General features: G+C 42.8%; 1 protein-coding gene across 2 annotated transcripts in view; it reads right to left on the reverse strand.

The window, feature by feature from the left end:
- Window positions 1-16,437, reverse strand: part of HGSNAT (heparan-alpha-glucosaminide N-acetyltransferase) — a 43,022-nt gene extending 26,585 nt beyond the window's left edge. Inside the window, exons 1-2 of one of the 2 annotated variants that reach the window (XM_038559899.1) lie at window positions 16,216-16,437; window positions 1,839-1,954 (exon numbers count right to left, since the gene is read on the reverse strand). In XM_038559899.1, coding sequence (XP_038415827.1) covers window positions 1,839-1,954; window positions 16,216-16,342 — 243 coding nt within the window. In that variant the 5' untranslated portion in view covers window positions 16,343-16,437. The remainder of the gene's footprint in view (window positions 1-1,838; window positions 1,955-16,215) is intronic. The other variant, XM_038559900.1, reaches the window with a different exon arrangement.
- Between the last annotated feature and the right edge of the window lie 9,814 nt (window positions 16,438-26,251).

Raw genomic sequence — 26,251 nt, forward strand, 5'->3', positions numbered from 1 at the left:
TTTCAGGTTTCTTTTAGGTCCTTCTCATAGGCTGGTAAATCTTGTCTTTGCTATTCTTCTTAACATTATAGATTTTCTTTGCTTCATGTTACTTTGTAGAGCTCTCAATAGGTTCAATCAAATAGAGGAGGGACCATGTATTGTCACCTCTTCGGTTGGTACCCATACTGGGGATTCTTTGTTTGCTTTTTAAAGCTATTTACAGTAAACAGGTCCCTATACAGAGAGTCCTTGACAGGGATTCAGCTTATGGTTTTTCAACATTATGACCCTATGAAAGTGATATGCATTTCAGATTAGACTGTAGGGAAGGAATATGCATTCAGTAGAAATATACTTAGAATTTTGAATTTCCATCTTTTCCTGAGCTGACATACACAGTAGGATCCTCTTTCATGACAGTGGGCAGCAGCAGTAAGCCAAAGCTCCCAGTCAGTCATGCAATTCTGAGGGTTAATGACTGAGAGGCCATAGGCTAGTGTAGATGTTGAGCACATTTAAGGTAGGCTAGACTAAGCTATGATGCTCAGTAGGTTAGGTGTATTAAATGCATTTTCATCTCACAGTATTTTCAACTTACAGTGGGATACAACCCACTGGAGGAAAATCTATATATTAAAATTCCTCCCCTGGGGGCACCTAGGTGGCGCAGTCAGTTTGACGTCAGACTCTTGACTTAGGCTTGGGTCATAATCTCAGGGTTGTGAGGTCAAGCCCTGCCTCTGGCTCCATAATCAGCTTAAGATTCACTCTCTGCCCCTCTCCCCACTAACTAAAAAAAAATTAAAGGAATAAAAATTTTTAAATAAATAAAATAAATAAAAATTCCTCCTCTGAAAGCAGTACATTTAAATGCTCAATTTGGAAATAGAGAAAATTTTCTTTTACACAGAACAGTAGCCTTGTACTTAAAAAGCAACAAGGTCTAGGGGCACCTGGGTGGCTCAGTGATTGAGTGTCTGCCTTCGGCTCAGTTGTGATCCCGGGGTCCTAGGATCGAGTCCCACATCGGGCTCCCCACAGGGAGCCTGCTTCTTCCTCTGCCTGTGTCTTTGCCTCTCTCTGTGTGTCTCTCATGAATAAATAAATAAAATCTTAAAAACAAAAAAAGCAACAAGATCTAGGTGTTGCACCTTCAGATAAAACAAATCCTTTATCAGCAACAAGCAAAGGAAAAAAAAAAAAGAAGGAGAGAGAGACAAACCAAGAAACAGACTCTTAACTATAGAGAACACGCTGCTGGTTATAAGAAGGGAGGTGGATGGGGGTGGAGGAAAAGGTGATAGGGATTAAGAGTACACTTAATGAGCCCTGAGTAACATATAGAATTGTTAAATCACCACACTGTACACCTGAAGCTAATAATAACACTGTATGCTAACTGTACTGGAATTAAAATTTAAAACTTAATAAATAAATCCTTTATTATCAGAAGGGCAGATCCCCAGAATACGTGCCATGCCTCAACCTGAGCCTCCCATTGTCCTCAGTACCTTTGCCCTTGGAGAACACCCAGGTGTCACTCGTTCCTTCTCTGGTCCAGCAATGGGATTACGCAGCAGGCAGAGAAGTAAAATAAAATGTGGTCTGTCGCTTTTGCTCATCAACAAGAAATAAGTTTTTAAAAGATGGGTAGAGGAAAAGATAAAGAGATTGATGTGGCTCACTGCTAGGCATGCTCCCTGATTATATGTCTTCTGATTCCTTCTACAGCCTATCTGATTCCTTACCTATAAAACTGAAGTGAACATGTGAAGGACTTCAGGTATGAGAGCATTAAGGACCATCTCACACAGCCCCAAAGCAAACAAAATTGTGAGCCTGAATGTAATACCTACATGATAACAACGTTCAGAATTCCAGTAGACAGTCATGTTTGTTCCGTGTAGTTCATTATGGATGAGCAGCAAAGCCTGGTCCATCTTCAGCTCTACATGCTTTTTTTTATCTAAGTCTGGTAAGAATTAGAAAAAGAAGTTAAGAAAACGGAAAAACAAAGCATCTGAAAGACATGTTAAAGACAAAGTGCACCTGTGTAAAGAGGGGTGCTTCTCGAATGCCTACACTCATGGGCTCTGAGATTTTTTTTTAAATTTATTTATTCATGAGAGATACAGAGAGAGAGAGATAGGCAGAGACACAGGCAGAGGGAGAAGCAGGCTCCATGCAGGGAGCCCAATGTGGGACTGGATCCCAGGACCCTGGGATCACACCCTGAGCTGAAGGCAGACGCTCTATCACTGAGCCACCCATGTGTCCCTGAGATTTCTCAAGCTTCACTTTGCACACACACAGGTGCCCTTCTGTACGCATGTCTCTACTACAAACAAGGCTTCGGTTACCACCATTCACGTCCTGTGTATAAACAGACCATGCAGGACCTTCCATTCATCACGTGCTAAGGTGTGACGGGCATTGAATTTACTAGTGTCACATATCTTTTCACATATCATTTGACAATATGCTGATGTCATGAGCTGGTATTTTCTCCATTTTGCAGATGATGAAATTAAGGCTCACAAGGATTTGAATTGCACCTGACCAGAGTTCTTCTGCCAAATCCCTGTGTGAACCCCAGTCTGTGTGACACCAGAGCCTGAATTTTCCTGGACCGTGTTACTCCACTCTGAATGCAGCTCGGGAGATGTCAGGACGCCCAGTCAGCAGGGCGCTGTGGGGATCTGCACACCCTTTCCAATTGAGCAGCTCTGCTTTCCATCACTTTGGTTTGACTTCTGAGTCTCCTTCTGGTTTCCACAACAGATGTGAAGAAGAGAGGATGAGCCTCAGCAGTCCAAAGGGACAAAGAGCCGCTGCTCCACATTCCCTAGGCTTAGCGCTCACCACGTTACTAAGTGCTCTTAGGATGATGACCTAAAGACCATGACCACGACCATTCTAAATTTACACCTGCCGATTTGGTGGACAAAGAGACCTACTACTGGCTAAAGTGAAAGCAAAATGTTTCATTTAGACCAATCTCCCCATTTATACTATTATGAGAAATTAATTTGCCCTCTAGCCTCCAGGCCAAAAAAGAGAGCAAGCGAGCAAATATTTAATAAAACAATGAGAAAGGTAATGATCTAAACTTTTATTTTGCAATATGAAAGCTTGCTTCAGGGCTCCCTGGAAACCCGTGTGAACAGTCAGTTCATTAATTCAGGAAATTCTTCCCTGTAGGCAGTCTAAATCCCTCATTTTAAAGTTTATCTGAATTTACCCTTATAAGTAAGGTAAAGACAAAACCCTCACTGAGGAAATTCCAAGGGGTTAGTAAATCCTGTGCAAGAAATGGGGATGAAGACCAAATACCTATTTCTTAATATAATCATAGTTATCACAAGTCTTAACAGTGTGTACTTCATAGGACTGTTGGGAAGACTAGAGTTGATAATACACGTAATGGGTCTGGCACAGAATCTGAAACGAAGTTAACTATTGAGCTGGTGATGATTATAATGTCCAGGCCACATCAAACAAAAGCAGAGCTTCCTTAGGGTTAGGAATATATGGTTATGTATTTTTCACAGTTGTTTCCTCTGTTTTCATGTAACTTCATTTCCAATTTCTTCTCAGTTCCTCTTTCTTCCTATTATAAGAATGATGCTATAATACGTCTGAAAATGAACATGTTCTCCTTTTGACATGGTTCCTGCACTTCTAGGAGTGAAGTTTTATAGCTTTTTAAATAGCTTTTGATATGGATTACCAAATTCCTCTCCCATTTAGTTGGGCTGATTTATAATGACAACTGAGGTGACCGTGAGCTCCAGGGGATACAAAGCATACCCTTCACCACGCACAGGCCCCAGCAGCCCTGGGAAGTAGCTACTGGTGTCTCCAGTTTCTGGATGGGGGGTCGGAGGCCTGCTGCTCAAGTCACCCACCAGCCAGCAGGACATAAGCTGTGGCCAGCCTGACCAGCACCTGACCTCAGTCACCAGTCTCCTGAGGGCAAACACATCTGTTCCCTAGAAGCTGGGCCAGTGGTTTTTAGTCTTTTCATTCTTTTCCCCTGAGTTTTTAGCCTGATGTATAGAAAATAGCACTTCCTTATTATTTTATTTATTTATTTTTTTCACTTCCTTATTATTTTAGTTTTGAAACAATGATTGGCAAGTTTGAAAATATTTTCCAAATATTTACCATCAGTACTTTCCTTTCACATGAATTGTTGGAATGTTCATTTATTTAGCCAATGAACGCTTGCTAAAAAGGAGGCAGCAGCTCAGAATGGAGTCACTTATGTTAAACCCCACCCAGACTTAATACCTAGCCTCAGCGCAACTTCAGCTTCTGCCAGAAATGTGACCTCCAAGCAGGCAATGTGAAACTTCCCAGTGAGCATCAGGAGATAATCTGCTGATAGACCCCTTCTATTCCCCTTTGGAGGGTCACTTTGCCTAAAACAAAGCATTTTTTGTGAATATTTTTCCTTTCCTCTCCCTCTCTGCCTTTAAAACCCTTTCCTTTTTTTTTGCAGCTCAATGAGGTTCCTTTCTACATTATTTGCTAGATGGGATGCTGCCCAATTCATTAATAAAGCCAACTTGATATTTACATTTACTCCATTGTCTTATTGTTATTTAGCAGATTTGGTGGCAGCGGTAGGACTGAAGGAGACTTCTGAGGGCTTCAGGGAAAATGAGGAACACAGGCATGGTAGCCCCAAACACATGGGAGTTCACCATCTTTCCCACCACATCCGAGCCATAGGTGAGTTCTCTCTTGGTTCTGTGTTCTGCCCTCTGCATCAAGCTCTTGATTTAACTGGCTTTTTGAGTGGAAAACCACAGCCCTTAATCCTGCCCCAAGATCTGCGTGGGAACTGCTGGTAGCAATGCAAAGTTCCACAGCATGCGGAGCCCCTGTCTGCCATTCCATGTGTTGCAGCCCGCTGGCCCAACCCTCTCCCCAGGCCGAGGCTCCACAAGGATTGCTGGTGGTGCACACAGGGCCTTCTACTGGCCATTCCACAGAAACTTCCAAACCCCAGATTTTGGTTCCATTCTCAGATTCCACAGGGGGAACTGTTGGCATTTCCATCCGCAGTTCTCAGTCTGTTTGGAACCCTTCTCCAGATTCCACGTGGGGAGCAGCTGCAGTTCCCCATTTGTTTGTAGTCAGTCCACAGTCTCTGTTCTTTGAGGTTTGCTGGATCAACACTTTCCCCTCTCCCCAGTTCTTTAGTCACTGCTGAAGTCCATAGCTCTAGTTCCTCAGATACTAGTTTCTGTGAATGTGCACATGATGTAAAAGTTAACTGCTAGGGGATCCCTGGGTGGCTCAACGGTTAAGCACCTGCCTTCAGCCCAGGGCGTGATCCTGGAGTCCCGGGATCGAGTCCCACATCAGGATCCCTGCATGGAGCTTGCTTCTTCCTCTGCCTGTGTCTCTGCCTCTCTCTCTCTCTCTCTCTCTGACTCTCATGAATAAATAAATAAAATCTTAAAAAAAAAAAAGTTAACTGCTAATGGGAGTCGTGGGGGCCCAAAAAGCCACAAAAATTGGTAAGCATGAGTCCAGCATTAAGAGCTGTTACAGTGCTCACCACTTAGCCCTAAGACACCTGTGTTAAGATGGGGGAGGGGGAGCACAGAACCAGTTAGACTGTCACTAGGTCACCTGCCAACCTCAAGAAAAATTCTGTGCAGTGAGGCACACCATGAAACACCACACAACCCCAACCCCACAGCACATCTCTCCTGGGTGTTAATCTGGCTCTGAGGAACTCAGACTAAGCTACAAAATAAATAATAAATAATAGTAAAGATAGGATCCTTAATTCTAAAGAGTGAAGTGTGCCACCATCTGGCACATTTGCTTATTTTATGCCTAAGAACTGTGGTCTCAAAAGCTATAAATATCTACAGAACTGGCAAAATCTTACCAAAGACAAGCTAGAATTACAGTGGCCATTATGAGTAATGTTCCAATTAGATCAGCTCATTTAAGAAGCGCAGTTAAAAAGAAGGATTACCAAATTAAACAGAATGTGATATGTGATTTTAATTGGTGTGCATAAGCCTCCAAGAGGTTTCTAAACTACAAAATAGCTGCATTGAAATATCTATTATAAAAGACTAATGTAGGGGCCTGGGTGGCTCAGTGTCTTCAGCTCAGGTCATATAAACAAATAAAATCTTTAAAAAAATAAATAAAAGACTAACATAAAATTAAAGACAGAACAAGTACCTAAGACCAAAGCCTAGGAGTGCCTGGGTGGCTCAGTCAGTTAAGCATCTGCCTTTGGCTCAGATCATGACCCCAGGGTCCTGGGATGGAGCTATTCGTGGGTGTGGAGGCTGCTTAAGATTCTCTCTTTCCCTCTCCCTCTTTTTTCTTACCCACACTCACTTGCTCACTCTCTCAAAAACAAACAAACAAACAAAAACCCACAAAATAGAAAACCTTCCCAAATTCCAGTAAATTTCAGAGCTATGAACTCTACTTTAAACCCAGTTCACAGCCTACAGATGGGATCTTGAAAAAGCTGAGAGAAGCTAAGTCCTTCTCTAAGCTGAATGTGGGACAGAGAAGCATTCCCACACAGGTGGATGGATAGGTCAGTCATTGCTCATCTAGGATATAACCCAAATCTTTGAGGAATTAAAAGCAACTGTCCTTATCTTAAAAATCTTTACAAAACTAGAAATGCATGTGGAGAGGCAATTCAAAGTTAACCTATCCCTTTCACCCATCTCTAAACCTCTCCTGTTTATCTCCAAAGGCTTGTAAAGTATTGTCCTTAGAAAAATCAAAGTCCTTTTCGAAGGAACTTACATTCTTTCCCTGTGACTTTGAGGTGAAAAAATAAAAGTACAAACCTCAGTGAGGTAATTCTTATGAGTAGAATGAAAGGAGTAAAAGTCTTCTGAAATTTAGATAAATGAAAATTCATGTGTCTTCTCCACAAATTTTAGTAGAAAAAATAGCCATCTGAGCCGGTAACCTTAACTTATTTCATCTGCCAGAAATAGTTAGAATCCAACTGTTATTTTGTAAACTAATGAGTTCTGTATTATCATATCTATCTTACGGTTAAAAATTTAAAATAACAACTACCAGGTTTCTGCTTATTCGTTAACATCTATCTATGTGTGTATGTGTAGAAGGGTGGCATTTTCTACCTCTGGAAAATTGCTAAGCTGCTAAAAGTAACTTGTAAAGAAGTCTATTTAATTGGCTTATAAATCAGGCATTTCTAAATCTCAGAAATATAATACAAACTAACTCAAATGTTTTTCAGGTTCATATGACCTGGGAAGACATTCGATATTAAAGATAGTTTGTTGGTTGGTTTAATTAATATGTCTTTAAAGTTGTCACATTAAATATAATGCTCTTATCCTAGCTAGATTTACTAATCAAATAGGTTCATATTACTGGTTACTAAATATTACATATTACTATTACTGGTTACTTATTTGTCAATAAGAGACAATGGCTGATTGTCTAATATCATATTTGAGTCATGATGTTTTTGTGGGTAATCTAACCAATAATTGTTAAGAACAAGTAAATTCAATAGATATAAGTGGGTAAAAAGTTTTTTATGTGAATTTTTTAAATAGTTTCCCTAAATCCTTTTGGTAACCTGAAACCTTAAAATTTTGCTAAATTAACTTGAATTCAATGAATATACAGATTATTTCCAAATAAGATAAAATGCTGGAACATTCATTGCTGAAAATAGGCTTAACCACTTTTTGCTTCCTTTTACAGAAGAGCTGAAGATATGAGTCTATTAGTAAACATGCATTGTGCCACCCTGAGAAATTTTCTATAAAAAAAGCATGTATTTCTAGAAGTCATAACTCTGTAAGTCTGCCTGAAAGAGGACCTCAGCTGCCTCCATTTTGACCTCAAACTTTCTTTTGGGTTCTTCTTTCCAGCTTGTCTCTTGGCTCAGGGGGGAAGACCCTGAGGGCAAAGCATCCTCAGCAACGTCCCCCTCAAACAGTGAGGATGGCCCAGCAAGACACCACCCCTGACTGACTCTAAGACAAGGGTCAACCTGACCTTCACTGCACAGCCCATGCACCCACTGACCTTTCCCCCATATTTTCCTTATATAAACCTGGAAGTATCTTGGGCACTTTGGAGACAGTCTTTGAGACACCAGCATCGGCCTCACTGACATAAATCCCTTTCTTGTTTCAACACCACTCATCTCTGCCTGCAGATTCTGTTGGCAGCGAGTGGCCAAGCCAGGTCTCTCTGGGATACCCCAGTTATACACCAACTCACAGCTGCTAATATGAAAGATGGTTCACAATTATTTACTTCTTAAAATTCCTAAGGGTTAAAAATTCTAATTAGTAGGCAGGATTAAAGCTACAAGATATAATAAGGGAAATATCGCCATATGCAAGAAAAGTAGGATGTGCGCTTGCAGGTAAAGAAGGTATGAGGAATGGAAATGTATCTTTAAGGGGAAAAAAAAAAAAGGAATTCTGTCCTAAAATCAGAGTGATTAGTTACAGAGGGAATACACAGGACAAATTCTGACAATAAAAAAGAAAGTTGTTGAAGATTTGTGGAAAAGGAATCTTTGAAAAGGAACTTTTAATGTATAGTCAGGGTGGCTAAGATTAAAATGAATCTGTTTTAAAAGGTTTTTTTTTTTTAAAGTAATCTCTATGTCCAACATAGGGCCCCAGCTCGTGACCCTGATATCAAGAGTCACATGCTCCACTAAGCCAGCCAGGGGCCCCTAAAAATGAGCTTAAATATCAAAAGTACACTGGTGCAAAATTAGAATTTGGTTTTTCTCTCCATTAAAAGGACAAAGTTCTTTCAGGTTATTGGTCTGCTCTTAATAGATTATAAACAAAAGTTTTTCTTCATCTTTCATGTAATCTGCCTAGATAAAAAAAATTTGTCCTTTCAATATTAAAATAGCTATGGCTCTGTACAACTATTTGATTTTCTGTATCTGCCTATGAAGTTTTTGTTACCTGGTGAAATGGAGAAGTATTGTTTCATAATGACATATGATCCTATTTAAGTATCCAAACCTTTTGATATTTTAACAAACTTGCCCAAAATCAAATTCTAAATGAAGTCTTTCTGACCTTGAACTAACTTTGGGTTTTCCAGATAGTCCCTGGAACATCTCAAAGGATTTGTTCTCTTTATAAAATGGAAGATGTTATACTAAATAGGCTTATCTGGTATGTTAAATTACATGGGACTCTAGTCAAACAGATGATGCTAAGCCTTCTTAGATTATATTTGCATGGATGTGTGTTATTAATATAAGTGTTCCAGAAACTGTATGAAATTCCTGAAGATCGAATAGGTACTGACACTTTTAACAGCTGTAATTCTAGTTATTATCTTAAAATGAATGCGCTCACAAAAATAATCAAATTTCCTTGTCAATTCCATTGTAATGGCCTTTCATCACATCTTTAAGAATAGGCATTTTTTGTCATTTACAGAGAGTTATTTTATTCAGATGCTTTTATGAAAACTTCCCAAATGTGCTTCATCTTCAGAGAAATTCATGGAAAGGAATCTGACAAGTACTCTAGAATACAGGTTTCTGATAACTTTCAGATCATGCAACTGAACTGGGTAAAAATTTCCAGAACCATGGGGCACCTGGGTTGCTCAGTCAGTTGAGCGTCAGACTCTTGGTTTCAGCTCAGTTCAGGTCATGACTTCACGGATCATGGGACTAAGCAAGCCCCTTTTCTGGCTCTGCGCTAAGCAAGGAGTCTGCTTGAGAGTCCTTCCCTCTGCCCCTCGCCCAACTCACCTGTACATGAGTGCACTCTCACTCTCTCTCAAATATATAAAAAAATCTTTGGGATCCCTGGGTGGTGCAGCGGTTTGGCGCCTGCCTTTGGCCCAGGGCGCGATCCTGGAGACCCGGGATCAAATCCCACATCAGGCTCCCGGTGCATGGAGCCTGCTTCTCCCTCTGCCTGTGTCTCTGCCTCTCTCTCTCTCTCTGTGACTATCATAAATAAATAAAAATTAAAAAAATAAAAAATAAATAAATCTTTAAAAAAGGGGGGAAGGGCCTTGGGACACCCAGGTGGCTCAGCGGTTGGGCAGCTACCTTCGGCTCAGGTCATGATCCTGGGATCTAGGATCGAGTCCCACATTGGGCTCCTGCAAAGAGCCTGCTTTTCCCTCTGCCTGTGTCTTTGCCTCTGTTTCTCATGAATAAGTCAATAAATCTTTAAAAAATAAAAAAAGGGGGACCACCTGGGTGGCTGTTGGTTGAACATTCAACTCTTGGTTTTGGCTCAGGGTCTGAGGTCTGAGGGTTTTCAAGATCTCAGGGTCATGAGATCAAACCCTGCATCAGGCTCCATGCTCAGTGGGGAACCTATTTGGAATTCCCTCCCTCTCCCTCTGCCCCTCCCCCTACTCTTGCACACTCTCTCTAAAATAAATAAATAAATCTAAAAAAAGAATTTTCAGAACTAGAAAAACAATATTCAAGTAGGACATGAATAACATGGGACTAAATGAACCAAGGAGGATAATTATAATTTTTATGACTTCTGGTTTAAAATACCACTGGTTCTCTAACATTTTGCTTTTCCAGATTGTAAGAAACCTTTTCTGTTCTCTTAAGGTATCAACAAACTGATAAGATATACCTTTGTGAACAAAGATGAAATGTTAATTTTTCTCCCTACTTAATTCCTCCAGGATTGGAAAGCTCTTGGGTATTCTTTTCATGGCAATAGTTATTTGCAGAGATTCATTGAGTCTGATCCTTATAACCAGACACCATTGGAAACCTTGGCTGTACTCCTAAAGCTTTGACCAGCATGTCCTATTTGAGAGAAATATGCATAGACTCAGATATGATCAGCATTAAAGAACTAAGATTGATGGGAAATGTTGGGATCCAGGACTAAACAGTCAAGAAAGAATTCTCGAGACATCTTCATGCAAAAAGAGTGGTTTTTATTAAAGCATGGGGACAAGACCCATGGGTAGAAAGAGCTTCACTGGGGTTGTGAGGAGTGATCGATTATATCCTTTCAAGCTCAGGGGGGTTAGGGAACCATGCAAGTCCCTATGGAGTTTGGAAGCAAGGTTTCCAGGACCTTCAAAGGCTAGCTATTAGTAGGATAAGGTCATCTGCTACTGTCTAGTAAACCCTTAATCATGAGACCCTTCAGTTGTATCAGTGGGCCATATGGGTGGAGGACTATTGGTAACATACATTTAGGGGCGGGTGGACAGGTAGAGATAAAGGAAGTTGCCAAAGGGATTTTCTATATGTTAAAGACTTAAGGATCCTGTAGGATGGGTAAGGTGGAGCTAAGGTTGCCTTTTGCCTCTAGCCAAGTATTAACATTAAGGCAGTTGAGTTCCTAGAGTAAGGTCACTCTGGCTGCCCCAAGTACTTGTCAATGGGCTGTAAGTGGTAAGGAAGTCTAATTTTTTTCCCTATATTTCTTTTGCCTTTGTTCTCCACATCAAGGTTGACTTTGCAGAGCCAATAAAGCCTCCTGGAAAAACTGACATAACACCTTGCTTACAAGGTTCCAGAACAGTAGTATTAAAAAGAGCTTATATTGAGGCACTTGAGTGGCTCAGGGAGTTAAGCATAGGACCCATGATCTCAGCTCAGGTCTTGATCTCAGGATCCTGAGTTCAAGCCCCACAGTGGGCTCCATACTGGGTGTGAAACCTACTTAAAAAATAAATTTTTTAATTTTTTTATAAAACAGCCTATATGGTCAAAAAATAAAATTTTTTTAAAAGAGGGAGAGGTACCTGGATGGCACGGTCAGTTGAGCATCCGACTCTTGGTTTCAGCTTGGATTGTGATCTCTGAGCATCAGGCCCCTTGCTGGGCTCCACAATCAGCACAGAGTCTACTTGGGACTCTCTCTGCCCCTCCCCCCCTTATAACTAAATCTTTAAAAAACATTAAAAAAAAAAAAAAAAAAAAAAAAAACGGAAAGCACCTGGCTGGCTCAGCTGGCCGAGCATGTGGACTTTTGAACCTGGTGTTGTGAGCTCAAGACTCACGTTGGACGCAGTGTTTACTTAAAAATAAGTTTTTTTTTTTAAAGAAAAAACTATAACCAACTTTAAAAAAAAAAAGTTTATATGGTCAATCACTATTGTTACTGCACTTAAGAAAATAATCAGGCAAAGGTTAATGCCAACAAATTAGTTTTACTATAAAAAATGAGGGTAATTGTTGAGACAAGAAATGTGTACATCTTTGTCTATATTAGATATATTGTCTATATTAGGTTCTAATCCTGCTAATTGTCTTTGATATTCTGTTATAAATTGGACTGGATCCTGAATTACTCTAGTTTCCTCAAAAACATGGCTCCAACTCTCCAAACTAATGTTTCCAATTTTCTCCCACTCTTCTGATTTGGAAATCACCAAGAACAAAGACTGTCCTTGAATCTCCCTCTTCGCCATCCAGAAGGCAGGGGGACTTCAGGACTTAAGCCTTGGATAGGCATATCAATGCCTATCTTCAATCCTGAAGAAGACTCCATCTGACATGCGGTCGGTCCTACACAAGCACTGGGGACTTCCAAACTAAATCCAATAGGAAGAGAAAGGGCTGACACCAAAGCAGGGTGCTTCTTCAGATGCTAGATCAAAACTTTATATTTGAACTAATCATGAAACTCTCTTCCACCTCTTCTGTCCTTTACTCTGGTACCAGCCTAGAAAGATAATGCCATCACATCTATCTCCCAGGTTGGTTATATTTTAGCCAAAAAAAGGAGATGTCTGCACTATGACCAAAACCACCTGTGGCACCTGAATTAACACCTCCGGGGAAGCTGAAACTCATGCACGAGATCCTTGAGCAGGCCACATGGCTTCCACAGATGATTCCTTCAACAGGGTTATTCTTGGACTTAAGTGATTTTGATTGGTTTGGGTCTTGAGGGCCAAAGTGGCTCTGAAATGCACTCCAGACATTAGGAATTATCCTGCTTATAACAATCATAGTAATCTCCCCAGTGTGTTATAGTCTCTCAAGAGCTCAAGGTGGTTAGTTTGCAGCCACTAACCACCACATAGATGATCCCCTTAATACAGGAACATCAGAAAGGAACGAGGAGATGGCCAACTTGAAGACCATAAACCTAGAAATTGTAGCCCATGAATCTCAGAGATGAAAACAAAACTGGGGCACCTGGGAGGCTCAGTGGTTGAGCATCTGCCTTCACCTCAGGTGGTGATCCTTGGGGTCCTGGGATTGAGTCCTGCATCGGTGTCCCCACAGGGAACACTTCTGCTTCTGTGTGTCTTTCATGAATAAATAAATAAAATCTTTAAAACAACATGACCAATGGATTCCACACAGATGATCAACAAAATTTCATACAAAGTTCTGAGAACTGCAGAGCTGAGAGTGGTGTTAGAGCCTCATACTTTGATCACACCTCTCAGTTGCACTGAGAATCTGATCAAAAGGTGGAGATGGTTAAAAAGGAGACAGGAGGCCCAAAATTGAGTCACTTATGCTACACCCCGCCAAGACTTAATACCTAATCGCACCTTCATGTCCCAGAATGACCTTTAACCAGCCAACCTGGGACTTCCTGGCCAGTACCAGAAGGTAATCTACTTACTGATAGACCCTTCATTACCGCTAGGGGGGCATCCTGGCCTAAAATGCATTATTTGCTAATAATTTCCTTTTCTCCTCTCCCTCTCTGCCTTTAAAAACCTTTCCTTTTCTGCAGCTCAAAGGAGCTCCTTTCTATTTGCTAGATGGGATACCGGCCAATTCATGAATTATTGAATAGAGCCAATGTGATCTTTAAATTTACCCAGTTGAGTTTTTGCTATTTAACACCCTTCCATCTTAGAGCTCTTCTTAGGATTTGTGTCATTTCTTTACATAGTACAGATGTTAAATCCTTTGTCATAGCTGTCATCAATAAACGTTATACCATTTTCAAATAGTTTTTAGTTTCCTTTATTCAGTTTTGATAGTTTTCATTTTAAAAATTATACTATCCATTGGCCTTTTCATTTGTAATGGTTTTACAGATCATCATCCCTTCATAGTTGGAAAAACTAATGCTTTTATTCATATTCCTGAGCCTTTACTAGTGGGTAGAGCAAGGCTCTTGTTTTATCTTCAATTTCCTTATGTATTCAAGTCTTGATAGTCATCATAGGGATTCAACTCCCAAGCCATCCACCATGACACCTAAGTTGAACTGGACGCTCAGTTTCAAGAAAAAGCTGCCAACTTCTGAAATACTTAGAAATACTATGACACCACTTAAGGAGCATGATAGCCAAAAGAACAAGTTCCTCCCCATCTTCGTGAGGACGTAAACCAGATAAAGATAAACCTCTCAATAGGGCCCGAGGAACTGTGCTGTTTGTATATTAGACTTTTGTTTCCAAATATTTAATTTCTGGTTCTAGCTCTCTGTTCATGAGTATCTTTGCTAGGCAAATTTTTAAAGATACAGTCTATTTATTATGTTTTGTTCCTAACTAAACTTGAGTCCTCTAACCATACAAAATGGAGTTTAGTAGGAAGTTGTCCAGCCCAAACTTATCCCAAGGTGACACGAAAAGCCTTGGTGTCCTCTCAACACAGTTTCATGAAGGTTCTGGAGTGGATCACTGAGGAATATTAATATGTTCTCCCTCACCCCCCAGTATTAATATTTACAAACCACCTTTTTCCTAAAATAATTATCACCATTAATTGGTGCTAAAGTACAAAGAAATAACATCGCAGGGTATCTGTCCCTGACAATTTATGATTGGCCTGATTACATAACCTCTTAGGGTCTGTTTCCTCCAAAATAAAAGGGGGGTGGAGGACACAGAGTCAGGGAGGAGGTGGGGGAGGCAGTAGTACAAAATGTAATCAGCCAAGATGGCTTTTCAAAATTCACTGTCTTTGCCCTATAGGATTCTGATTGTGGGGCAGCCCCAGTGGCGCAGCGGTTTACCGCCGCTTGCAGCCCAGGGCGTGATCCTGGAGACCCTGGATCGAGTCCCACATCAGGCCCCCTACATGGAGCCTGCTTCTCCCTCTGCCTGTGTCTCTTCTGCCTTGCTCTCTCTCTCTCTGTGTGTCTCTCATGAATAAATAAATAAATAAAATCTTAAAAAAAAAAAAAGGATTCTGATTGTGGAGGAGGGGCAGTCTGGACCACGCGGACTGACTCCAAACCCCCCTATTCTGCTACAGGAAAAGGGCCTGGGAGGAGGGGAAGAGGCAGGTGGTGGGCTGACTTCCCCAAGCCCTGACCCAGCAGGACCGATCCCAGGATCCTGAACTAAGCGTCCCTTGGGAAGGAGCTGGGGACTGTCCTCTCCCAGGGCCCTGGGACTCTCGTTTCTGGGGTCTGGAGGGGTCCCCGTTCCCACGGGAGTTCGGAGACGAGGCGACTTAGGAAAGCACTGGAGGGCCGAGTGCCGACAGCGCCAGGCGCGCGGGAGACTCGCCCCCAGCAAAAGCACCCGCCCCTCCAGGCCAGGAGCCGGGTGCTGCGGCCTCCCCGCCCCGCGCAGGGCCCGGGCTGACCCAGGCCTCGGCCGGCCCTCCCACCTCCCACCTCCCACCTCCCACCTCCCACCGCCGCGCGGGGCCGGGCCGGGCCGGGCCGTCTGCCCAAGGGCGCCGAGACGGGCTTGGAGCGTAGAGCGCCGGCTCCCGCGGCCAGCGCCCTCCCCGCGCCGCCGCCAGCTGAGCGTTCATTCCGGGTCGGCCGTGGGCTCCGAGTGACGGACGGCTTCTCCCCGGGACAGGCCCGCACCCCTCCCCGCGCAGCAGGCCCCGCGCAGGCCCTCCGTCCCGCTCGCCGCGCGGACTCCTCGTGCGCTCGCCCCGGCACACAGGCGGCCAGCGAGGGCGGGACGCCGGCACACACGGCCCTTCCTCGGCCGGGCAGCCCCCCGTGCAGCTGGCGCGTCCGCGGGGAGTAACGGGTCTCCCGTCCTAGACGTTCTTCCATTCGGACAGTGGCCCGGGACCCTGGAGTCCGGCCGCCAGAGGCCGTGCCCGCCGCCGCCCTCGCCCCCGGGCCCAGCGCCCGCGCCCGCGCCCGCGCCCGCTCCCCGCCGCCGCTCGCTCTGGCGCGGCGCCCGCACAACTAGTTCCGGACACGGGCTTCTCCCGAACGAGGCCCGGCCGGCCGGGGCGGCGCGACCGCGGCGGGGAGAGGCGGGCAGTCGGGCCCAGCGGAGCGGGCGGGGGGCGCGGTCGGCACTCACCTCGCGGCGGGGCGGCCTCGGCACCGCGCTCCGGGGAGTCGCCGGGGGCCAGCAGCGCGGCGCTCAGCACCGACGCCGCCAGCAGCAGCGCGACCAGCGCCGGGCCCGCGCCCCGCGCCCCGCTCATGCCGCCCGCCGCCGCCGGTCCTCCTCCGCCGTCCCCGCCGCCGTCCCCGTCCCCGCCGCCGCCGCGCTCCCGGCCCCTGCGCTGCTCCGCGCCGCACGGACGCGCGCCCGTCATCGCCTCCCTCCCGCGGCGTCCCCGCAGCCTGACTCACCCGCGGGGGCGGGGCGGGGCGGGGCGGGGCGGGGCGGGGCGGGGCGGGGCGGGGCGGGGCGGGGCGGGGCGGGGCGGGGCGGGGCCGCTAGCGCAAGGGCGGGGGGCGGGGCCGGAGCCGGGGGGCGGGGCCGCCAGCGGCAGGGGGCGGGGCCGGGCGGCTGGCGGGACGGGGGCGGAGGTGCCCGGGCCGCTAGCTCCGCGCGCTGGAGGCGGGAGAGGAGCGGAGCGTCACCCCCAGCCCGCCGAGCTCTCGGTCCAGCGGACAGACGCCGCCCGCAGCCACGACCCCCGCTCCCCGGCCTCCGGCCACTGCCTGAGCAGCATTCTGCCCCATTCCTGGGTCCGGTCGTTCACCTTGCACACGGGTGTTCGCGTCCTCGGCCCACAGTTCTGCAAAGGCCGTGGGGAGCGAGACCCGCAGGGTCCCAGCGCCCAGGGCGGCCACCGTCCGCCGGGGACACGCACCTCCAGGGCCTCGGCGGGTACCACCACCCCGAAGAGCTCTGTCAGTGTTGGATGCAAAGTCAGAGGCGCGCGGGCACGAGGAATCCGCGGTCGCACTGCCAGCTGCACACCCGGAGAAACCGTCATCTGCGTGTCAGGCGACACGTTCAGAATGCAGGGAGCAGAGCGCTTAGAAATTCCAAAAACTTGCAGAACTCTAAATTTAGTCGATCAGTGAAGAAAAGGGGTAGATTGTGGCATAATATATACAGCTGTAGAAATGATCTAGGGTGACTTGTATCAACATGGATGAACCACAAAAATAAGGGCAAAATGCAAGTTGCAGAAATACCTTTGTAATAACTTAGATGTAAAATGTGAAGTCAAGAATATATGTTGTTTAGGTATATATGCGTATATAATAATTAGTATACAGACGTATATGGAAAGATGAACACCAAACTCAGGTATTGGTTGGGAGCAACATGTCATCATAGTGGGCTTCAGCTGCAATGTTTCATTGTTTAACTGAGGTGATAGGCCTATGGGTGATCCCTATATTATTTTTTATACTTCTTTGAATGTCTGAATTACTTGACAAATCTTTAAGACTACAGTACACTATGATGAATGCTAGGTTGGTACAAGAAGAACAAGATGCTAAGATAGCTTTTGATGGAAGAACCTAAGCTAGTCTGGGAACACTTCCAGTGAGACCACTGACACTTAAACCGAGTTTGAGGGAGGTTAGCCCCAACAAGGGAGGAAGAGTGTTCCCAAAGGAAGGAACAGCCTTTGCAAAGGCTCAGAAAGGAGGGCCTGATGCAGGAACCCAGTGTGACTGAAGCAGAATCCTGTGACACAGCTAGTCAATAGAGTCGAGCTTGGGCTCTTTCCTCAGGACCGTAGCAAGCTGTTGATGAGTTTCAAAGTAGAGAATAACTTTCAAGAAAATAATGGTCATGAACTGTCTCATGAAGCCCACTTTATTTTTCTCAGATAAAACAAGCCTCTTTGCCTGAATGTCAGGAAAAAGGTCAGTTATTCCCTTTTTCTTCTTTACCCTACTAGGCAAAATGTCAAGACTCAAGGGACAGTGGTGTGTCAGCAGTCTGGTGAGACCACCGCCAACAAGCTTTCCGTTGTCCGGCAGCTGCTTCTGGTCCCTGCAGACCCAGAATGGGCCACAGAGGCCATGAGTAGATGTACTCTTCTCTCTTCTTTCCTTGAGGACAGCTCTTTCAGCTTTGTCCTAATCCTCCATGGCCTGGAGAGTCTAGAGTTCCTGTCCTAGAGTAGTGCATGGCTGTCTGCCTGAACATCCTTCCACCAGATCCCTCACGGCTCCCACCCTCACGTCATTCAGGTCTTAGCCCAACTGTTATGTTTTCAAGGAGGCCTTCCCCATTACCCTTATCTAAAGCTAAAACTTTCTCTATCCCTGTATCTCACTGTATCTGCTTTGTTTTCTTCCTGGTGCTCATCTCTACTTGACATTATAATGTATATTTATTTGTTTCTTTTACACTAGAATGTTAAATGTAAGCTAGAATGTAAGAATGTAAATGTAAGAATGTAAGCTAGAATGTAAGCTCCATGAGGTCAATAAGTTTGTCCTGAGGGCAAGAGCCTTCTCTGTTAAACCATGATGCACTAGTGAACAGCCCCCCAAATCTCTTGGCTTATCTCAACAGAAGTTCATTTCTTGCTCACATTTATGCTCAATGCTTCATCCCAACAGGAGCTTCCACCAGGACTGTAGCAGTGGGAAGATAACGTAGCAAATCCCACGCTGGCTCTTAAAGCTCCTTCCCTAAAGAGATACCTGTGGCTTGCATTCACATTTTACAGTCCAAAGCAAGTCAAGGGTCACACATAATGAACATGTACAGAAAAAAAAAACAATAACAACACTGGATGAAATTCAATACCTATTCAACTCTCAGCCAACTAGGAATAGAAGGGAATTTCCTCAATCTGATAAAGGGCATCTCTGAAAAACTTAGAGCTAACATGACACTTGGAGGACTGAATGCTTTCCTCCTAGGATCAGGAACAAGGCAAGATTATCTGCCCACACCATGTCTCCTTGACATTGTACTGGAGGTCCTTATCAGTGCAATAAGGCAAGAAAAAGAAATTAAAAGCTTACAAGTTGTATTTATTCAGAGGTGGCATGATTGTATATGTGGAAAATCTTAAGGAATCTACCAAAAAAAAGCTACTAGAAATCCTAAGTGAATTTAGCAAGGTCACAGAACTCAAGGTCAACATACAAAACTATTTTTATATCAGAGACATAAACAATTGGAATTTGATATTTTCAAATAGCATTAACAATAGAGTTTTTTAAATGAACATGTAGCATAAGTTTAACAAAACTTGAACACTGAAAAACTACAAAACAGGGACCTCTGGATGGCTCAGTGACTGAACGTCTGCCTTTAGCTCAGGTTGTGATCCCAGGTCCTGGGATCAAGTCCCACATCGGGCTTCCCTCAGGGAGCCTGCTTCTCTCTCTGCCTGTGTCTCTGCTTCTCTCTCTGTGTGTCTCTCATGAATAAATAAATAAAATCTTTAAAAAAAAAAAAGAAAACTATAAAACATTGATGAGGAAAGTTAAAGAAGATCTAACTAGTTGGAGAGAAATACCATCTTCATACATTAAAAGAATCACAACTGTTAAAATGTCAATTCTCCCCAAATTGATCAATCCCAATAAAAATTCCAGCAGGGGGGCAGCCCCGGTGGCCCAGCGGTTTAGTGCCGCCTGAAGCCTGGGGTTTGATCCTTGGGACCCTGGATCGAGTCCCATGTCGGGCTCCCTGCATGAAGCCTGTTTCTCCCTCTGCCTGTGCCTGTGCCTCTGTCCCCCACCCCCCCGCCGGTGTCTCTATGAATAAATAAATAAAATCTTAAAAAAAAAAAATTCCAGCAGGTGGGGCGCCTGGGTGGCTCGCTCAGTTAAGCATCTGCCTTCGTCTCAGGGTCTCAGGTCATATCCCAGGATCGAGCCCCACATAAGACGCTCTGCTCAGTGGGGAGCCTGCTCCTCCCTCCTGCTTGTGCTCACTCTCACTCTTTCTCTCTCAAGTGAAAAATTCCAGCAGGTTTTGCTTTTTTTTTGTTGTTTTTTGTTTTTTGTTTGCCTGTGTGAAGAAACTGACAAATGATTCCAAAATTTATATGGAATTCTAAAGGGCCTAGAATTGCCAGAATTATTCTGAAAAAGAACAAAGTTGCAGGAATTGCATTATCTGATTTCAAGATTTATTATAAAGCTATAGCAATCAGGATAGTGTGTTTTTGGTAGAAGAATAATACAGATCAGTGGAGTAGCATAGAGAACTTAGAAATAAACACATGCAACTGGGTTTTCACCATGTTGCCAAAGGAATTTAATAGGGGAAAGGATATTCTTTTCAACAAATGATGCCACAATTAAATGATTCACATGGGAAAAAAATGAAATTTGACCCTTACCTTATACCACATACCCAACAAGACAAAACAAAACCACAAAACAAACAGACAAAAAAATAGATTAAAGACCTAAACATAAAATCTGAAACTATAGGGGTGCCTGGGTGGCTCAGTCAGTTAAGTGTCTGCCTTTAGCGCAGGTCACCCAGAGTCCTGGGATCGAGTCCTGCATCTTGCTCCCTGCTCAGTGGGGAATCTGCTTCTCCCTCTACCCCCACTCTCCTCATGATCTCTCTCTCACATGCTTTCTCCCAAATAAGAAAATAAAATAAAATTTAAAAAGATTGTTTTAAAAAAGGCTAAAACTATAAAACTTGTGAAAGAAAATATAGGAGAAAATATTTATGACCATGAATTGAGCAAAGATTTCTTTTTTTTTTTTTCTTTTTCTCCCCTCTAGATAGTGTTTATTAAAAAAAAAAAATCCATTAGGTGTTGGGTAAAAGATTTCTTAAATAGGGCAGCCCCGGTGGCACAGCGGTTTAGCGCTGCCTGCAGCCCGGGGTGTGATCCTAGAGACCTGGGATCGAGTCCCACATCGGGCTCCCTGAATGGAGCCTGCTTCTCCCTCTGCCTGTGTCTCTGCCTCTCTCTCTCTCTGTCTCTCATGAATAAATAAATTAAAAATCTTTAAAAAAAGATTTCTTAAATAGTACATAAACCATTTTTTAAAAATTAAAGACTTTGGGGGCACCTGGGTGGTTCAGTGGGTTACGTGTCTGCTTTCAGCTCAAGTCCTGGGATGGAGCCCCTGCATCGAGTCCCACATTGGGTTCCCTGCTCAGCAGGGAATCTGTTTCACTTTCTCCCTCTGCCCTTCCCCCCTGCTTGTGCTGTCTCTCTCTGCTTCTCAAATAAATAAATAAAATCTTTTAAAAAATAAAAAGGAAAGTCACTGTGAGAAAAGATTTAGAAAACATATTTAATAAGAGATTCTTAATTAATGAACTTTTATAATTCTGTAATAAGCAAGTGACTACTTTTAAAATGGGCAAAAGGGGCATCTGGGTGGCTCAGTCAGTTAAATGTCTGCCTTTGGCTCAGGTCATGGTCCCAGGGTCCTGGGATTGAGCCCCGCATTGGGCTTCCTGCTCAGTGGGGAGTCTATTTCTCCTTCTCCCTCTTCTCCCCCACCCCACACATGCGAGGGCTCACTTTCAAATAAATAAATAAAATCTTTTAAAAACTCACTGAGATGTACAGTGAGTTACATTTTACTATATATAAACCAGATTTCTGTCTTGGGAAATCAGATGGATAGTATGCCATTTATAGACGTAAGAAATACTGAAGAAGCAGATTTGGAGAAAAAAGTTATTTAAGAAATGTTGAGTTTGAGATGTTCTTTGGAGAAATGTATATCCATGTCTCATTTTTAAATTGGATGGTTGTATTGTTATTGTTGAGTTATAGGAGTTCTTTATATATACTGGATTAATCTTCCCTTTTCAGATACATGATTTGCAAATGAAATCGATATAAAGATCAGAAGAATTAAGTATTCAGAAAAAATCAGTACAGAGATGGCAAGTGAAGTCATGGAAGAGGATAAGATCACCCAGATAATGTGTGTTCGGCTAAGAATAGAGCCTTCGGGATCACTTGGGATGGGCAGAGACTAAGAAAAAAAAGGAAGAATGGTAGGAAGAAGTCTGGGAGGGTGTGATATCACAGAAGTCAAGAGATATTTCAAGGGGGGCAGCGTGGTGGCTCAGCAGTTTAGGGCTGCCTTTGGCCCAAGGTGTGGTTCTGGAGACCCAGGATTGAGTCTTGCGTCAGGCTCCCTGAATGGAATGGGGCCTGCTTCTCCCTCTGCCTGTGTCTGTGCATCTCTCTCTCTCTCTCTCTCTCTCTCTGTGTCTCTCATGAATAAATAAATCTTTAAAAAAAAAAAAAAGGAAGGAAAGGACTGAAAATTATCTACTCAGTTTAGCTACCAGGTCACTAGTGACCTAGTAAAAGCAGTATCAGGGGAGTAGTAGCAGCAAAGATCAGACCACAAGAGCAGAGGTGTCAAAGAAATATAAAGAAGTATAGACATTTCAATAAAACGGAACTGGGACAACTAGATAACCAAATGCAAAAGAATGAGTTGGATCCTTACTGTACACCATATACAAAAATTAAACAAAAATGGATCAAGGTTCTTGATAGACCAAATATTATAAAATTTTTAGAAGAAAACATAAGGATAATATAAACTTGGATTTGATAATTGATTCTTAAGTGGATTCAAAAGCATGAGCAACAAAAGAAAAATACAGATAATTTGGACTTCGTCAAAATTTAAAGCTTTTGTGTTTCAAAAGACACTTTCAGGGCACCTGGGTGGCTCAGTCAGTGAAGCATCTGCCTTCAGCTCAGGTCATGATCCTGGGATCCAGCCCCACTGGCAGGCTCCCTCCTCAGCAGGGAGTCTGCTTCTTCCTCTCCCTCTTCCCCCTCCCCTCCCCTGCTCATGCTTACTTGCACTCTCTCTCAAATAAAAAAATGAAATCTTAAAAAAAAAAAAAGATGCTTTCAAGAAAGTAAAAAGATGACCCATCAAATGTGAAAAAATATTTGCAAATAATATATCTGATAAGGGACTTGTGTCCAAATATATAAGAAACTACAACTCAACAACAACACAACCTGAATTTAAAGTAGGGCAAAGAAAAAAAATGGGAGAAAGGGTCTAACTAGACACCTTTCCTGGAAAGGTACACAAATAGCCAGTAAGCACAGGAAAAAAAATGCTCAATATCATTAATCATCCGGAAAATGCAAACCAAAGCCACAATGAGCCCTGTTTATAGATTGGAAGGCAATATTTTTAAGGTGTCAATGCTACCCAAAGCCATTTACAGATTCAACACAATATCTATCAAAATCCCAATAGCATTTTTTTGCAGAAATAGTAAAGGCCATCTAAACTTTAGATGGAATCATAAGGGACATCAAATAGCCAGAATAATCTTGAATACAAGAACAAAGTTGGCAGTTTCACATTTCTGGATTTCAAAACTACAGAGCTGTGGTAATCAAAGCAGTGTGGTACTGGCATAAAGACAGAGATATAGACCAATCAAATGGAATAGGAAATCCAGAATCAACTAACATATATTGTCAAATAATTTTCAACATGAGAAAGAACAAAATTTTCAACGAATGATGTTGGGAAAATGGGATATCTGCATGCAAAAAAAAACCTAGCAATTAGACCTGTCTTACGCTTTCTACAAAAGTTAACTCAAAATGGATCCAAGACCTAAATGTAAGAGCTAAAACTAAAATTCTTAGAAGAAAATATAGGGGAATAGTTTCATGATATTAAATTTAGCAATGAGTTCTTAGATAAGACACCAAGAACAAAGACAACGACAAAAAAAGATAAATTGGACTTTATCAAAAATCAAAAACTTTCGTGCACAAAAGGACATGATCAGTAGTGAAAAGGCAACCATGGAATAGAAGAAAATATTTGCAAATCATATGTCTGATAAGGGATTGATACCCAGTATATATAAATAACTCCTACAACTCAACAACAACAAAACAAGCAATCCAATTTTAAAATAGGCTAAGGGATCCCTGGGTGGCGCAGCGGTTTAGTGCCTGCCTTTGGCCCAGGGCGTGATCCTGGAGACCCGGGATCGAATCCCACGTCGGGCTCCTGGTGCATGGAGCCTGCTTCTCCCTCTGCCTATATCTCTGCCTCTCTCTCTTTCTCTCTGTGACTATCATAAATAAATAAAAATTTTTTAAAAAGGAAAAAATAAAATAAAATAAAATAAAATGGGCTAAGAACTCGAATAGGCACTTCTCCAAAGAAGACATACACATAGCCAATAAGCACATAAAAGATCTTCAACATCACTAATCATTAGGGAAATGCAAATGAAAACCACAAGATATCACTTCATATCCATTATGATGGCTAATAAAACAAATAAGAAGAACAACAAAAAGGGACACCTGGGAGGCTCGATGGTGGAGTGTCTGCCTTTGGCTCAAGTCGTGGTCCCGGGGTCCCGGGATTGAGTCCCGCATCAGGCTCCTTGCGAGGAGCCTGCTTCTCCCTCTGCCTGTGTCTCTGCCTCTCTCTCTATGTCTTTCATGAATAAGTAAATAAAATCTTTTTTTAAAAATTTAAAAAAAGAACAATAAAAAGCCCAGGAAATAACAAGTATTGATGAAAATGTGAAGAGATTAAAATCCTTGTGTGTATTGCTAGTAGAGATGTAAGATGGAATAGCTCTATGGAATATAGTATGGCAGTCCTAAATAAACTAAACACAGAATTACTATACTATCCATAATTTCATTTTTGGATAAAATGCAAAAGAAATAAAAGCAGGGACTCAAAAAATATCTGTACACTCATATTTATAATAATATTATGTTGGTGCATGGAATCATGGTGGCGAATGGCTTAGTTTTTGTTGAGGCAGAGTTAAGGAAGATGAAAAAGTTCTGAAGATGGATGGTGGTGATGGTTGAACAGGAATGTGAATGTATTTAGTTCCATAAGACTACACATTTTTAAAAAGTTAAAATGATAAATATTATGTATATTTTACTACAAAAAAGGAGGGGTGAACCATCCTGGAAGAAAGCTATTGTCATTTCTATTTTACATACAAGAAATGAGGATCTGTGAGATAATTTTCACAGGTAAGGACATTCAAATTGCACGTTTCAGAGGCCACATGCAAAAATACATTAAACTAAACCCACCCCAAAGAAAGACCACTATGAGATGTCCATGTCATACACATTAGGATGGCTAATGTTGCTGAAGGGAATGTAAAATGGCATAGCTTCTTTGGAAAATAGTCTGTATAGTGACAGTTTCTCAGAGGATTAAATATAAAATTACCATGTGACCCAGTAATTCCACTCCTGGTTATATAGCAGAGAAATAAAAAATTTGAACGCAAATACTTTACCAGCATTGTTCATAATAGCTCAAAGGGGAAACAACCCAAATTTCCATCATTGGAATAGACAAACAAGCAAACAAAATGTGGTCTGTCCATGCCATAGAATATTACTTGATCATAGAAAAGAATGAAATAATGATACGTGCCACAATTTGGATAAATCTTGAAAACATGCTGAGTGAAAAATGCCAGGCATAAAAGTCCACATAGTGTATGATTTCAGTCATATGAAGTCCAGAATAACGTATAGACACAGAAAATAGATTAGTTGGTCACTTAGAGGTAGAGATTGGGAGGAATGGATGGTAGGGGATTATAGCTAATGGGTATGGGGTGGGGTGTCTTTTTGAGGTGATGAAAATGTTCTGATTTTTTTCAGCTTTATTGAGGTAAATTGATAAATAATTGAAAATAAAAATGCCTATGTTTAAAGTGCACAACATGATAATTTGACATATGTATACTTTGTCAAGTGATATCATAATCTGGTTGATTAATACATTCATCACCTCACATAGGTACCTTTTTTGTTCCTTTGTAGTGACAGCGTTTAAGGCCTTCTCTCATAAAGCTTCAAGCGCACCACACTGTATTAACTGCAGTCACCATGCCATATATCACATCCCCAGAGCTTATTCATCTTGTAACCGAAGGCTTTGACGAGCATCTCCCTATCTCCTTCCTCCCCAAACTCCTCCCCCAGATCCTGGAAACCACCACTCTACTCTGTCTCTATGAGTTTGATTTTTTTTAAGACATTTTTTAACATTCCACATACAAGTGAGATTATGCAGTATCCCTCTTTCTCTGCTGGCTAATTCACATGGCATAATGTCCTCTAGTTTCATCCATGTTGTTACTAATACCAGGATTTCCTTCTTTCTCATGGTTGAATAATATTACA

This window comes from Canis lupus, chromosome 16 (assembly GCF_011100685.1).
Source record: "Canis lupus familiaris isolate Mischka breed German Shepherd chromosome 16, alternate assembly UU_Cfam_GSD_1.0, whole genome shotgun sequence".
NCBI lineage: Eukaryota > Metazoa > Chordata > Mammalia > Carnivora > Canidae > Canis > Canis lupus.